Source organism: Stegastes partitus, unplaced genomic scaffold (assembly GCF_000690725.1).
Source record: "Stegastes partitus isolate 25-593 unplaced genomic scaffold, Stegastes_partitus-1.0.2 Scaffold436, whole genome shotgun sequence".
Classification (NCBI taxonomy): domain Eukaryota; kingdom Metazoa; phylum Chordata; class Actinopteri; family Pomacentridae; genus Stegastes; species Stegastes partitus.
In genome coordinates this window covers 72972-89433 of record NW_007578167.1, presented here as the reverse complement: position 1 = coordinate 89433, position 16462 = coordinate 72972, and the positions used below count along the sequence as shown (strand labels likewise).

General features: G+C 46.0%; 1 protein-coding gene across 3 annotated transcripts in view; it reads left to right on the top strand.

Annotated features, from left to right (window-relative positions):
* The window catches only part of sash1a (SAM and SH3 domain containing 1a), a 71779-nt gene that overhangs the window by 34697 nt on the left and 20620 nt on the right, over positions 1-16462 (top strand). For 2 of the 3 annotated variants that reach the window (XM_008286161.1, XM_008286159.1), the window contains exons 3-8: positions 3595-3645; positions 3763-3812; positions 8892-8932; positions 9277-9366; positions 9449-9561; positions 11765-11863. In XM_008286161.1, the coding sequence (XP_008284383.1) occupies positions 3595-3645; positions 3763-3812; positions 8892-8932; positions 9277-9366; positions 9449-9561; positions 11765-11863 (444 nt within the window). The remainder of the gene's footprint in view (positions 1-3594; positions 3646-3762; positions 3813-8891; positions 8933-9276; positions 9367-9448; positions 9562-11764; positions 11864-16462) is intronic. The other variant, XM_008286160.1, reaches the window with a different exon arrangement.

Here is a 16462-nt window from a genome sequence, read left to right as displayed (position 1 = left end):
GTCAGTCGAGCCGGCGACTTCTTCTTTCTATGCTTCTCTACCAGCAGAGCTCGTGCACCATCGGAAGCTTTCACATAAATTTTCTTTTTTGAGTCATCCGCTGTGACAAATTAATCTCTCAGATCTGCATTAATAAGTAGAAAACGGTTGCAGGTTTTCTTTGTTTTTCCACTGATCTCCTCCTCGTCTCACTCGCTCTTTCCCTGTCAGAGACGGCACACACGGTTTAAAGGGAAGCTGAAGATGAGTAGGAGGAACAGAGAGCTCCTTTGTGTCTTTCAGGAGCTCCGTCGGTGGAAGTGGAGGCGAGATGTGTGTAGGTGCTCCTCGGTCTGGGTTTACGCCTGTGGTCGCACGTACAGTACGCGGCCGTGCCGGGGTCTGCATCTGGCTGTGTGTTTTGGCGTGTGTCGATGCCTGGTGTGTTTGTTGGGCAGTAATGTGTTTTAAAATAGTTTCTACAGCTACTTGGCAGAGTGCCTGTGCCACCGGTGAGCCTGGCATATCTCCTCTTATGCTGCAACCCGGGAAGCCATCAAAGAGGATCTGATAGCAAAACCAGTCTGCCGCTACCTTTGTGAAAGTATTTGTGACTGCATAGCACATTGTGAGTACACGATATTCTGCACAATGCGGTTGTGTAAACAGAGCTGCCAAAGCTGTGCTTGTTCAAGGGATGGATGTGTTGTTTCTTTGCCTCACGCCAGCTTTACCTTTTGTAAGGAAAAAGCAAACAGTCCTTTTTTCCAGATTTCCTCCTATAGCCTGGCAAGCTAATGAAGAAGTTTTTATGACCGTAGACAAGTGCCTGCTCTCTAACTTATGGGAATCACCATAGTCCCTGGGATGGACACATTTTTTAAAAGACTCTTCCGACGTCGCTTGATTTACTTGACGGAGAAACTTCCGAAAACATGCCTCTGTCTGCCTGATCACAGTAACAGACCAACGGCCAGTGGGACTCGCTGTTCTAAAGTCAGTGCTGAGGACAAACCCAGCCAGACTGTCTGGCGAACATCTTTACAGTCTACACTCAGCTGATTACTGCTGTGATAAGTGTAGGCTTCAGGCTAATTTGGAGGCTTTCAGCCACCTCAGCAGTTCAGGTCCTCCACTCATTTGACTCACCGGCAACAGGCTCTTAAAGCTGGTTATGTCACTTCTGACTAAATCACTTAGTCATGCTCCAAGGTGACAGCTCAGAACCATTGTACTCCCTTTGCTCCGAAGCCCATTTAAAGAAGAAAAGAAAGGTTAAACTAAAGGTCACCCTGATTTGGCAGCATGACACAGTGACTGTAGGAAGCCCTCCTCACTGGGCTTCCTGTCACTCTTATCCTACCATCTAATATCTGGGTGTGGAGATACGGGATGATGCACATTTCTCAAAAGCAACTCACTTCCTATTCCTGCTCTCCATTTATTCGGGGAAACCCTGGATTCCATTTGTCATTTCTTAGTGGCAGCAGCACAAAGAGCCGTAAAATGTTTTTAAAAAGCCGCTCACCTAGAGGCCCTCCACCTACTTCTACTGAACTGACCTACTTTACTGATAACAAGTCGAGCGTATCGATCGTGCAGTGAGATAACCGGTTGAAATGCCACCTGAACTGCCAGCCGGATAGACTAGAACTGAAACTTCCGCTTTGACCTGAAGCTCAAGACCTTTTGGGAAACTCACACGAGAGTCACACCCTCCATATATCTATATCAGGGAAGGTTTTGTGTAAAATTTCTAACAGCCATAGTGAGAAACAGGATTAACTGGAGTTTATATTATTGACAGGATTTTTGCATGTGTACATAAATAGACAGGAAATATTCACATCTGAATCATGACGCATTTACTGTAATTCAGCACAAGCTGGTAAAATATTAAAAGTCAGACAGAAAGTAGAAGCAGGAAGTTGTCTTTGGTTATGTGTCTGACTGGGACCAGATGAATCACAGCAGCACAAAATATAGGAAACCAAAGACGTCACTGCACTTGATCTAAGTGTGCCCAAACCATCTGTCTGATAAATCATTTCTGCAGCTTTTTGACATCCCGTGTATCATTTGCATACTCCAAGTCTGTCATTTCATTTTATTTTTACTTTAATGTCCCCCTCTACGTGGTGTAATTTCTCTGCTTATCATTTCTTTTTATTTTTTATATTGTCTGTTTCTTGGCTGGGATAAACACTCGATACATAAACTTTATTAGTATTTTCTACAAATACTTTTAAAGTCACACTTTACATGTTCTTCTTTTGCCTCCTCATGGTAGCTAAGGATAACTGAGGCAAAACAAACGTGTGATTTGGGTTATCCTTGGTCACCCTCTGGTTCATATCAGATGGAGTGATCGGACACGGAGAGAAAAGTCGCATATTCCTCATTGTGCACTGAGCATGGACATGACCAAGATGTTAACCTCAGATGTCTGGCCTGAAGTCTTGTCACTTCCCCGAAGCAAGTTGCCGATCCCGTCTGTGACTGCGCTCCCTAGAAGTGGTAAAACTATGCGAGTGTGAGTTCAGGGAGTTTCAGGTTCTCTCGTCCTTGACGGTTCAAAAACAACGCAAGAACACACCGCCACGAAACTGCGCAGTCAGCCAACCCCTCAAGGCTGTTTGTTGGCGTTAAACATGCCGCAAGTTAAAATCGAAGCTGCAGACTTGTTGTGATTGTCTGCAGAAGCATTTGATTGGAGGTACATCTGTATTTGTATATGCACGCCTGCTTCAGACATTTGTACAAGCACCAGCCCTGTAGTGAAAACAGCAGACATCGTGGGCTACAGGAGCTCAGCTGCATTTGTGCAGAGAGGCTAAAAATTGTGCTGCTTTGTACTGTTTTTGTGCGGCTTCTTTGTGGCGTTTCGCGGCCAAAGCTGAGCCAAGTCTGGGTATCAGGTTTTCATATATGGCTTTTTTTCCCCCACTCATATGTGCTGCCAGTGCAAATCCAGGACGGTATGTTGTCTTCTAAAGCTGTGAGGCAAACCGGCAGGTGTTTGCCTCGAGTAGAGGGAGGCGCACGCTCACGTCACTGTAATCACGCTGCGGTATTTCATGGAGCCGGTTACGTATGTGCCTTTATCATGCCTTGTTATGTTGGAGAAGCCAAGACATCACCAGGGGTGTTCAGTAGGGTTGTTTTTACAGGTATAGGAAGTGTTTGGGTGCTTCTATGTGACACAAAGAATGACGAGCAACAAATGGTCCCTGGCTGGAAATCGAACCAGGACTCACCTTGTAGTATGCAGCCAAACCACTATCCGGAAACAAGTACATTGGAAACAAGTATTGCAGGTTTGGGTGCCCAAAGCAAGTCTTGACTCGTTACTGGGCGGGTTGTCGGTGTGCACACACGTGCTTGTGTTTGTTTTCACTGATTCGAAGGTGTGACTGAACATGACTAAAGAACGTCTTTCCCTCATGAGGAGAGTTGTGGAAAAGTCCTTGCACTGTTTCTGTAGTCAACTCTCCTTATTTTGCCCTCTCTAGTCAGGTCGTGTTTTGTTCTCAGAGTTCAAAATGCCTGGTAGCTGATTGATCTTTGATGCTGACACTTGACCCTCTCACTTTTCTCTCTCTCGCCGTTTTTCAGGAGAAACAGGATCCAAGCAGCACCTCTCTGCAGCTCCGTAATGAGATCCAGGTAGGCAGAGACAGCACCTGCACCAAACAATCGAAGCAACACTTGTATCTTCACCATGTCAGCTTTGCACAAGCTTCGGATATCTGACACCTGTCTCCTTTTTTTTTCTCTCCTCAGGAATCTTTAGGATTCAGCAGTGAGGTGTCCACTCCTGAAACAGACAGAAAGTACGTTTTTTTTCTCCACTACTTGGTTTTCAACATGTGTGTCTGTTGCATGTCCAAACAATGTGCAGTGTAGCGTGTGTCTGGATCGCATCAACCCGTGCATGCCTGCAGACAAAAATCATGCATCACACTTAGCCTTTCTTCACGTCCACAGCTGAAGACGGAGAGAAGCAATTAGACATACACAAACCTCCGCACGCAGCTCGTGTGAATGATAGATGTCTTGTGCGAGAGCTTGTACAAAAGGTGACTGACCCTTAGAGAGCAAAGGCCGTCTCCTCAGGTGGGAAACCCTCGTTGCGCTCGTGAGGCATGAAAACACTGATTCGCTCAGACAGGCAGACTTGTACAGTTCAGTTTCAGCGTATTGTTAACAGTAAATGAAGAGGCGCAGCGTTTCGTCGGCACGGATCATCATCAAAAATATCAAATACGCTCGCGATTCAAAGCTTCAATAGCGATAATAATTGCATTTCATTAGGAATCATACAGCCGTGTGTCAGATTACCATGTAATTTGTGGTTGCACTGTAATCAACTTCGGTCTCGCTATGCAAAGAGCAAACAAGCTTCTTTCCCTTTCGAGAGACAGATGAGATGCCACTTGCATGTCTGTATTTTTGGCATAAAGCTTCCACTTACATCATCCCAAAGCAGCCATCCAACACATGCATGCCTTGTTTTCTAGTCAGTTATGCATCCATTGTGTACACTTGAAAAGAAAGGACTGATTAGGTTGATAAAACATTACCTAATGAACACCAAGATGGTAATCTTTAAGAGTTAGTCAGCCCCTCTACATTCACTACATTACCAGAATGACGTCGTCGGTCCGCTAAGCTCCGCCGCTCACATCCCCGCCGCGGCTAAAGGAAACCCAGTGACGGCTTCCTTTCGGCTGACCTGCTCGGCTCAGCAGCCCTTCTCTGTTCTCGGGCCCGTCTGTGCTTCCTTCCTGCCTTTGTGTCCTGCAGGGGCAGAGGGGGGACGACCGAGAGGGCGATGGCCAAAAGATTACAGCGAAAGAGCATGAACGAAAGAGCAGGATGGAACCCGGCGTGGGTGGGGTTCCTTTTCACTGGTTCCTGTAACACAAACGCATTTGTGTTCTTTTTTTTTTTTTGTGTGTGTTTTCTGAATTTTCTCCACCGTAGCCCCGATATGAGATCACTGTTATACAATGCTACGCTAAGCTATCCAAGTTGGTCGGCTAAACAGCTCTCTAAACGCCCGACTGTCAAACAGAATTAAATTCAGGGCAGCTGCACACGTTTGGCCTCTTTACAGGCACGTTTGTTTGCTCTCTGCTAAGCGAGACCAAAGTTCAAGAATATATTCGAATGTTTCCGCATGACCAGATGACTAATGAAGGTCTGGATGCAGAACCACCTTCTTGGGCAGTGGTGGCCTTGGTAACAATTTAAATAAGATCTAAAGAAGAGATTAAGAAGAAAAATGAAAAGTTCTAGTCCAATACTTTCTCCAGTGCCAAGGTAGAAGATCACTTTTATTGTTATTCCTGTTTATTTCTGATTGTCACCCCTGTGTGACCCCCTCTTGGATTGTCATGTTCACGTGACGACCACGTGCGACAGAGGAAGTGCATACCACAGACATGATCTCTTTTCCCATGGCTGTATATGTTGCACAGACAAATGCTGAGGATGATGGGAACCAGATGCCAAATTTCGAATGACGTCTCTCTGCTGTTCGAGGGCGAGAGAGGCCCCCGACTGGACCATACGCTTCTTCTGTCAGTCTGCTTTCTTTCTGTCTTGTGTGCCTCGTATGTTTTCTCGCAGATCCCCCTCTCCCTTAAACATTCGGACTTTGTCTCACCTTGAGCCTTCGGGTGATCTCAAAGGACAGAGCTTTGTGTTCCCCCTCATTTTCTTTATTCCTACAAAATCCCAAGCTGTGTTTCTGGTGTGGAAGTCAGACATGAAGAACTTGATTTCCCACATCCGACCCCTTAGAAACCTCTTGTTTTGTAATCCATCCTTTTCAATCCATCCTGCTCAATTGTTTGGCCTATTGTCCACTTTGCACGGCGCTGAATGGGTTTCAGGTGAAGTGATTTATCATGTCCCGTCACATTCCTCACACCACCCACAGAGGCCACATTTGCACATTCGGACACGGATACCCCATCATCACCTCTCTGCAGGACAATAGCAGCCAGCGGAGATTACCCAGACGTCATGCAGGGGCCTTGCCCAGCCCTCCGTCTCCTCCGTGTCCCTGTCGCATTATTGGCAAGACCTGGGCACAGCTCCCATAACGCCTGGTAGGCGAGTGGTGATGACAGAACCCTCTCAGAAGGCCGAAGGGTTCGAGCCGGGGTCTTCCTGTTTTGGCATGTGATTGATTAGTGGGCATTGTTGCAGAGAGGAGGCAGCTAGCTTATCAGCGAGGTTAACAGCAGAGGTAAATGGATCTTGATGAAAGCGTACATGTGCACAGACATGAGATGCAAACTGTTGATTATTGGCTCCAGCAGGAGCTCGTACGGGAGTCGTCGTTTAGAGGCAGCTGTGCTACTGCAAAACCCAGCTTATGCAATAATCAGATGGATTTGTAAGCTGTGCCATGTGAAGACTCTGTTCAGAACAACAGCACCATGCTGGAGAGCTAAAGCACCTCGCCAGCGTATTCCCCATTTATGGCTGCAGCCCTTCACAGAGCTGTCGGACAAAGTAGACCGTGGGCGGAAAATGCACTCACAGTTAAAATGCCTTCAGAAATGTGTCGTTTTTTTTGAATCGTCTGTGTTTTATGTGCACGGCTTTCTGCCTTTCTGCCATGTAAGCTTCTGCCTTCTGTGTGACCCCTGTGACCAGTGACCCCGAAGAGGTCGCCCCTCTGTGCTTCCTGCCACCGTCACATTGTCACCTTTCATTGTTTCCACAAGAACACCGGGGATCACTTTGCTCCAGGTGGCCAGCCTTGTAGCCACACAGTCACTGCACACAAACACACGTGTGCGTTGCTGTAATTTCGGGTGAATGCGCGAACAAATGGCAGCGTGAAGCAAACACGGAGACACACAGCTGTGTTGGTTTGACAGCTTATCTGGACAGTAGTCCTGTCACTCAGGATAGAAGCTTTAAATCTGGGATTCATACAGGTTTAGTTCCTGGGTGTCTATATACCTGTGCATAATTTCTACAAGATTATTCACGGTATCACACCTCCGCAGTTGTAGCGTATGTATAAGTCCCCATACCATCACACAAACACAGCTTTTCGTTTCTAAAATCACTCGTGTTTTTTATCCACTAAGACGTGCAGCGCTTTGGTTTTCACGAGGTAGAGATATCATGGGTTCACCTATCCTGCACAGGCTCAGCCAAAGTTAAGATACTGTATTTTGTATAATTCCTAAGTTAGCTTCTTATGCTCATGAGATAAAAAGCAGCTAAATGTGCCCTCCTCAATGCAAAGAGCTGAATTGAAATGGAAAGGCATGCCAAAGATTTAAGGTTAAACCAATTAAGTTGCCTTGCCACACAATGCCGGGGCTGACACACACTTTGGAAGACGCTCGAGCGAATGTGTGTGTGTGTGTGTGTGTGTGCGTGCATCCGCGCACTCGCACGGGAGGTTAATTTATAGAGCACGGAGGAGGGTGATGGGGGGGCGATGCTGCCACAGAAAAGCTTCTATTGAGTGAGTTCTATTAGCATTAGCTTTGGCCCTAGCCTATCTGAGCGGGGAGTGGGGGGGGATGAGCAGAGGGGCAAACCATACAGGCCTCCATTCAATTAGCATCTCATTATGTTGCCATGGCAGCTGGGCTTTAAGCCGTGTGAAGATTTCCCATTGCACCGAGAGAGGGCTGCCATGTTGGAACAAACATATGCGCTCGCATGTGCACGCAAGGCAGACATGCAGGCGCTGGAGAGGAGAGTGACCCGTTCATCTTGTTTTGATGCCACACTTTCGCAGCGCTTCTCCTCCGGAAGCCGCTCGTCTTTGTGCACGGCTCAGCAGCTGTATGCACATGTGCTGTGGGCTGAATTTATAAAGGGGTGTGAGAAAGCAGGCGGCAAAACAATGGGACAGTAAGCAGAGAGATTAACTTAATAAGTCTCCGAGGGTCTCAACTGGACACATTTGCAGCTGGTATATGTGTGTTCCCTCTGTGATTTATTTCCTTTAAGCTGAAACAGGGAGAAACAGCCACTGCTACTCATTATCCCTCCCACACTTACACACATGTAAACATACCTGTAGGTTGTTATCAGGGGCACAATCTGTCCCCGAAGCTCCACTTACTCTTCACCGTGTCACTCTGCCCGATCTGAACTCTCTTCCTGTGAAGTTTTCAGCAGCGACTTTGAAAGCTAACCTTTGATGCTCATCCTTTTTTTTTTTTAAACACAAAGAAGACAGGGATTGAATTGCTTGATGTGGTTTCTGGTCTCCCCCCAGAACAAGTCAGCCAAGATCTAAGGCGCTGCTGAACTTGCTAGAAAGCAGGGTGAGGCTGCTCGCACATGACTGTTTGATCGGAAGCCGACTTCCAAAAAGGCTTTTAAATTATTATTTTCTCGATGTAAGTTATTCAGAAAGCGCACGCACATGTCGGGGTGTTTTTTTTTCTTTCTTTCCGTCGCTCATGCCCTCTCTCCACTCCTTCCTTCTCTCTTCCTCGTGACCGTCTATCCTGTGGAGGGAAGTGGAAACACAAACAGGCTGAGTCTGCCCTGTGGTTTCTCCTCCTCCTCCTCCTCCTTCCCCCTCTTCTGTCTCCTTCTGTTCCTCTCTTCCTCAAATCCATACTTTCCCTTTTCGGTTGCTTGTTCATCTTGTTGACCTTCCTCTTTTTTTTCTTTACTGCTTCATAAACAGTTACCACCAACTTCATCTTCACCACTTGTTGTTTTGGTTTTTTGCATCGGGGTGCCATTGTCTCTCCTCTCCTCTCCACCTTCTCCCTCTCAAGCCTCAGGAGCCTGGTTCCCAATCACACGAGTACTATCACTGACCCCAAGTGGTGAACTGGCAGAACGGCAGACATGATGCGTACTTTATGTGGTATTCATTTTTTTTCTATTTTGTCCTGTTTTCTTCCTAGGATGCCCCTGCACAAGTCCAGCTCTGAAGATGGATCTGGAGGTAAATTGAGATTCATCGGCACAAATTTAACTTGTATTCTTAAGATAAGCTACTCAGCCTGTAAAAGTCGTTGTCTTCTTGGGCTCAGAGAGAAAATTGTCAAGTCAGAGATGATGATGTTATGGTAGGTCCATCAGGTAGTTTCTTTTCAAGCTCGACATGTACCAGGCAAGGAGGGTATCCTTAAGCTGCCATTGGTTGCATGATGGGAAACACAAGAAACCTGTTAATGTTTTATAATTAAGCTGGTGGAGTATTTCTAGCTACGTTCTCAGATTGTTCAAACCTGTTTTCTAGCATGTTTTTCCCTTTGCGTAACTCAGCCGATCCTTTCCTCCATGCAGGCAAATGGGACAACAAGAAGAAGAACAAATCTTTCTGGCAGAACTTCCGCAAATCTCAGCACAAACCCGTCGTGCGGCAGACATCCAAAGGTTTGTCCGGCTCTCTTGTTTGTTCACGTCCAAAGTTGTTCGGTATTCGTTGCGTCACATTCGCTGCTTTCGCCCCGACCAGGAGAGGACATCGGCTACGTGGCCAGCGAGATCACCATGAGCGACGAGGAGCGGATCCAGCTGATGATGATGGTGAAAGAGAAGATGATCACCGTGGAAGAAGCTCTGGCTCGGGTAGGATTCGCCACCGACTTCCTGCCTCCCTCCCAACTCCTTCCCTCAACCCCCAACACCCGACTCCCAGACCTAAAACCTCCCTTCAAGCTCCATATCCCTTCACCGTCTCCTGGATTAGAGTCTAGCTCCCCCACTACATACTCCCATGACAGCTCTGGCTTACTAAAACGACTCACTCTTACTAACCCTTGCGAGGCCCCATATTTTAACCCTGCATTGTTCTCTTTACACACAAACACACACACACACACACACAAACTCCAGACCAACTGGCGTGTCCAGAGGTTTCGGGAGTCGGGGGATTTTAGGGTGTGAGCTCTTGGAGTGTGTGTGGGTGTGTTGTTTCAGCTCATAATCGCGAGGTTGACGGTCATAGTAACTCAATAGCCCCATCTGCCGGGGAGGATGCTGTGGTGCATTGTGGTTTTTCTCTCTAGGTGGACATGGTGGATTTTCATTTGGCTTTCCTATCAATGTTCTTTCATTTCAATCTGACTGCCAATCAATTTCTATTGATTGTTCTGTCTTTTTTTTTTCCTCTCTCTTTTTCTACTTGGGTTTCCTTTTCTCTTTCCTCCTCCCTCCCCTCGTCGTTCACAATCTCTAATGCCTTGCTCCTGGGTAGCATGACCGTCCAGCAGCTGGACTCGCTCTCCACAAGGCAGATGTTCATTCTTAATTCTCACAGCTGTCCAGAGACTGATGCTCCGTCAAACCAATCAGCCAATCGATGAATCAGCCTTTGTGGATAGTGCTTTTGTGTTGTTGTTATGCTTGTGTTTGTCTTTGCGTAGGATGTATTCTGTATCCGTGATCAATATCATCATGTAGGTTTTTATTAGCATTTGACACAACAAACATAAACCCAAAGTTACACATAAATCTTAATGACAAAAATCACACACATAAAAAAGGTCAAGCAGCACATTGGTACCACAACACAGTTTCCTTAGTTTCTCAATACAAGCTCAAGTATTTTCTCATTATCGTACCAGTTTATTCCATTTCTACAAGAACCTTTTGTCCTCATAGCATTTCGTTTTATTTTGTTGTATCACGAGAGAACTTATTTCACACAACCAACATATCTCATGAAAACTGGCTTATACAACCCATACAATGATTTGTTGGTCTGCTGATATGACTAGAAGCTTCCATGTGGGCTAAGACATCACCTGAAAGCTACATCATTGTCACACGATCATCGTTTAACAAGACGTGACATAATGATCTAGTCCGATGTAGAAACTTTCTTTTACACACGTCGTACAAAAAGCGATGGTTGGGCATCATTTAGAATCAGTGTCATTACAGATCTGACTCCTCTTAGCGCTGTCTGCAGCACATGTAGCAGAGAATGCATTGTGACTGAGCAGATGGTGGTGCCGAGTCGATCAGTGTCTTTGCCATAAGTAGTTTGTGAAACACTTTGCTGGAATGCTAACAAACAATGACCCCATCAGAATTTCATACTCCTTAAAATCGGCATCGTCCCTAAAATTCTGGTAACAGTTGAGCTCTGGTACTGAACCATGTCACTCTGGGACACGATCTCGCCCCACTCTGACCCTGTACAGGAAAAGTGGTACAGATACAGTAAGGAATGGGTATTTAGCGTCTGTGGCAGGGTGATGATGGCGTAGATGCAGGACCATTCTTTGATACTCACATGCGACAACACTGCTCTGACCAACACCTGGACAAAGCCTGGTCATGGACAGACACAAGTCATCACTCAATCATTACTGATAGGCACACAAACAGCTCCTAGTTATATGACATGAAACACAATTTTTATACACAGCGCCTCTTCAGGCACTGAGTGGAACTGTTTTTTTAGAACGCCATATGAAAGTTTCTTATCATGGAAGTTATGTTGGTTTTGGGAATTAAAGCTATCATGACAAAAAAACAAACTTTCTTGCACAAATAAAATAAATTGGATCTCAAATGCAAAGAAAAAAAGTCATAATGATGCAAAAAGGTTCTTGCAAAAATGAGCAAACTGAAGTGAAAGGAAAATTAAAAAAAGGAAGTAAACGTACTAATTTGATCGCTGCTTGCCTGATGATCACCATCCTCCCGCTGGAGAACACACACCATGTCACTGTGGATGTATGGAGAGAGGTGGCATGCTGGGTGAGAGTGGCTTCCCCCGGCCCTGTTCCTCTGTCTCTCTAAACTCTTCTTCTCCATGTAGCTGAAGGAGTATGAGCGCAGCAGACAGTCCAGCAGCACTGACACTGCTGAGTGGACTGACGGATCCGCGCCCAATCTAAACCAGTCCTCGAACTGCAACGTAAGTACACCCTCACCCCCGTCACCCTCCCAGACCTTCACCTGTCTCCCCCTTTTTTTACCTCTCGTAACACTCTCACCTTTCAGTTTTGTTTTTCAGCCGAGGAGGTTGTGATGGAGAGCAGCGCTTTTTAGTTTGATATATATATATGTGTGTGTGTGTGTGTGGATGTTTGTGTTTAACTTGATGTTAAGATTTTAGATACCATTCACTTTGATTTTGGACAGTGTCATTGCATAAAGCACCTTCGCTCAACTTTTACCTGACCTTCCTCTCACTTTATCTATCTTCCTCTCTCTGCTCTTCATTAACCGGCCAAACCTACAACACAGCCTTTGCACATACAACCTCTCCACCATGTCACATGATAGCATCGGTGCTGGCTCTGAAAACTTCAGGCTGGGTTTTTTTTTCTGAGGCTGCCCTCGTGAATTGGCAGCCGCTCCGAGATCTATGCAATTTGCTGCAAGTGCTCCTCCATATTTTATTCATCAGCCTCATCCTCTCATGGACGTCTCATTTGGAATTTATCCCAACAAAGTCAGAACTGGCTGCTGCAGTGACGGGGAAATTGTCTTGTTGGAAATTTAGGTCATGTTTGTTTACATCAATCAGTTGTAACTGCAACAAGAGGAGAGCCGAGCGGAGCGAAATCCACCGCAAATCTCTCGGAGATAAGCTTTCGTTAGCGGTGATTTTGTCTGATTTTTGAGCCTTGGAGGAAAAACAAAAAGCTTCCAAACCTCTCCTGACCACCTTTAAGGGAGTTGAGAACACTTTATTTTGTAGGAATCATCTCTAGAACAGATGCTGTAAGTGGTGGCGTTGGGGTTCAGACAATCATCTCCTGTTGGCTGTTGACTGGGGACAATCGGTCACTTCTCTCTGTTGTGTGTGTGTTTGTGTGTGTGTGTGTGTGTGCTGGTGTGTTTTCTTTATTTTAATGGAGGTTTAGTCGTGGTGCGGATTCAGTCCTCTCAGTGGTTTCATTAGTTTTCTACGGTATTTCGTCATATGGGAATAGGTCATACTCTGACCCACTTCTTTTTTCTTTTTTTCCCAGAAAGTGACTTTATCCAAACACAAAAATTCCAACGTCCTCTAAAAGAAATAACAAACTACACTTACGGATTGCTGCTGTTTTGAAATGCGCTACTAATTCCTAACTAAACAGTACTGACTTTAATCCAAAACCAGTTGCGTTGGCTCTTCCTGTATCCTCTTTGTGCATGGATGTGTTCGCTCCAACGCCGTCACACATAGACGTTTGATTTTTATACTTCAGTGTCGGATGTTATGGACTTTTACATCCCCTGTGACTTCTCAGTAAGGAAATCAGATCTCCATTGCTGTTTCTCACTATAACAGAATTAAATCTAAGGAAAATGAGTTTCCTCACATAGTCAAGAGTCCCTGTTAAATTATTCTTCGGGGTAATGATTGATGATTTCCTTCCACGTGAAAAATAGGTCAATTATGCCAAGCTCAGCCAAAGTTCTGTCTGTCGTTTGGCTCTTTGATGTGGCTGCTCGAATTGTGCACGAGCCTCGCGATCGCCTTATCGGTTTCGTCAAACCTTGCGTTACCCCTCCGCCGCTTGCCGCTCACTTCCTGCGGCGAAGGAGGTTGATCGATCGGGGATTTTCGCAGACATGAGGGAGGGCTGAGGAGGTACAGTACTGAAGGAGCATTGTGCAGAAGGAACACACAGTTTGACTCGGGAGGCAAGTGCTGGAGGCAGAGAGGAAACAAGGGAGACAGAGAGAGTGAAGATAAAGACTTTGCACTCGTCGCCAAAGGGGATTAAAAAAAAAAAAAAAAGAAAAAGGGGGGAGAGAGTTCTTGTATCTCCTCTTGCCCCAAGTTCCAAAAATGTCCACTGCAGGAAATATTTCTACTCTGTTGGGGCCTCGATCAGTGTCACATACTGGCCACTCTCCTCCCCAGTGAATGGAATTAGGTCATTCCCAAATTCAAACAGTTAACACTTCTGTGCATTCTATATAAAGACGTGAACATACAGTGCACGCTTGTAGCTGACATGTCTCCAAATGTACAGTTCTTTGACTGGTCTGTGGCTTCTTTTTTTTTCTCCCCCGATGCTGCCTTTCTCTGGTCTGTCTTACCCCAGCGATCAGAGCCCACATTCCAGGGCTGGCCATTAGCGATTTGGGGGCCAAGGCAGGGTCAGAGGGGCTCAAACGCTGGGATTGTTCTCCACGCACAACACGCCTTTTCTCTGCTCGCTATGCAGCACGGCACTTCCAAACAGTCCCTCATTCCTCTGAGCTGAACTCGCTAACAGGCTGCATCTGTATCTGCCGGCATGTGCGCAGGGACGTAGATGTTGTTTTGCAAAGTACATGCACGGGAATGTGGCGACCGTGGACTCGCTGGTGTATTAACATAGGAGGTGGCACCCTGCTTGTTTCCTTTTTTCAGTGACTTGGTAAGTTTTGTATTTGTTCTTTCTGAATCAGATTCTTTCTCTTGTAAATGCTCTTTTCTGTTTTTTTTGTACAGATTTTGCAGAAGGGTTTTGGCTCGCACCACAAAAATGTTGATTTGTGTGACTGACCAAAGTTATGCGAACGAACCCCAAAGTAATTTGTGAATTGAAAAGGCAATTGCGGTGGTGGGATTTTTTTGCTCTGACCTTGTTTTCAATGGCGGCCTTTGAGCCCTCCTTGATTCATGGCCTCATGTGTTTGGCTTTCTTTCTGTGTGTTTCACATTTCCGCTGTTTATGCGGTGATTTGCATGGATGCTGCTCTCTGGGTCTGGCTTAGAATTTATATGTCACTGTCACCCCGTCCCATTTTATAATCAAAGAATAATCATGAGGATTAACTACAGCGTGACTAAGACAGTTGCAGTAACTTCACCTGAGAAAATGTCACGATTTCCAACTCTAGATATCGAACAGAGCAAAGTTCTAGAAGCATACCGGACTCAAAGCCTTTCTACTCTTTTATCAGTCTGGTCATTGCATTACATTTTCTGAAAATAAAACGCTTAAGCATCATCCAGCGCGAATGGAAACTTGCAGAAGCCTCCGCTGCAGCCAGAATTGTATGGTTCAGTTGAGGGGATTGTCAAGGGCTGAGGGACGGCGGAGTTATGGGTTTTTAGAAACATATTTCTGCGGGTTTGATTAAGAGGAGAAATGAGTGGCTGTGCCCCGGTTCTGGTCCGCTGCACTGACATGACAGAACACCTCAGATTTCATCATGCCACCAGAAGAGCGAAGCGATGGAAAGTTTGAAAGAACGGACCGGCGTGACGACACGTTGATTCTTGTTCGACTTGGAAAGTAGTTAGTAATCCAGTGACATACTTGGAGGAGCGTCTTCAGTGTTGTGGTGCCGCCTACTGTCAGCTGTTTGCTCCAACCGAGGCGCGCTTGTTGACATCGTTGTAATTAGCTGTGTTTGGAGCTGTCATGTATTCTGAATCTGTGTTTCTGTGTTTTCTACTGAGCACAGTCCTTGAAGATGGCCGGTTAGAACTGGTTTACACACCAGGAGACGACTGTTACTTTAGATACACGCCGTACCAACAACATCCACACATGATGCTCACCACGTTTGGAGAGCGTGGACAAGAGCCTGGATGAGGTATTCCTGTCCACGTCATTGGCAACTGGCCAATCATACTCGGTTGTGTATGACCTCTGTCCGGAGCAGGTCCAGCTCAAGAAGATAGATGTGAATCATTTCTGGATGTTGGAGCTCCTTCTGATGGAGCCCTGTCACTCCGAGCCCACTTTACCTGTGACCTGAATAAATTCTACATCTGTGAACTGAAGATTTCTCCGGTTTGTTCTGAAGAATCAGAGCTAACAGCATCATCCCCGCTGTATGTCAGCAGCCTTTTAGCCAGTTTCCTGCTCTTAAGCTTCAGTGATGCAAGATAAGGGGACTTTTTTTTTAAAATCAGACACAGAGCTACTTCCTGCAGCTCTGGCCTGTCTAGTCCTGTGTATGTGGGCGTGCACGCATGCATGTCGGCCCCGTGGACCGTGGAACTGACAGCGTGTGACCACTAGACAAGGTGGTGTCGCTTTGGCAACCACGGACACAGAGTTGTTTGAGATGCATGATAATGGCGGCGGTTTCTGGCGGGCTATCGTCATGCCAAAGTTCAGCTCATCATCACACATCCAGATCATGACAGCTGCTTAGGAGGAGAAGGGCTTCTGTGTGTGTGTGTGTGTGTGTGTGTGTGTGTGTGTGTGTGTGTGTGTGTGTGTGTTGGTGATGAAAGTGTTTTTGAACCACTTCCTCTGGAGTAATGAGTCTCTGCAGGCAGCATAACGCCAAAAGGACCATTTATTGTTGCACAGATTCATTATGTCATCCGGTTGTGCCAATTAAATGACTATTTATGTCGTGTGCTTCATTATTTCAGCGCATTTCAGTCCGATTTCACTTTGAGTGTGAACTTTACACAATGCAGTGTTCCACCATCCCTCCAGTCCTCCATCTCTCACCTCACTAACGTCGTTATCGTCCTAAACAAAGCTCCCGTCCATCGCATTTCAGCAACGTCCACCTAAATCGCATAAGAGTCCACGTCGAAGTGTTTTACTTTCTCTGC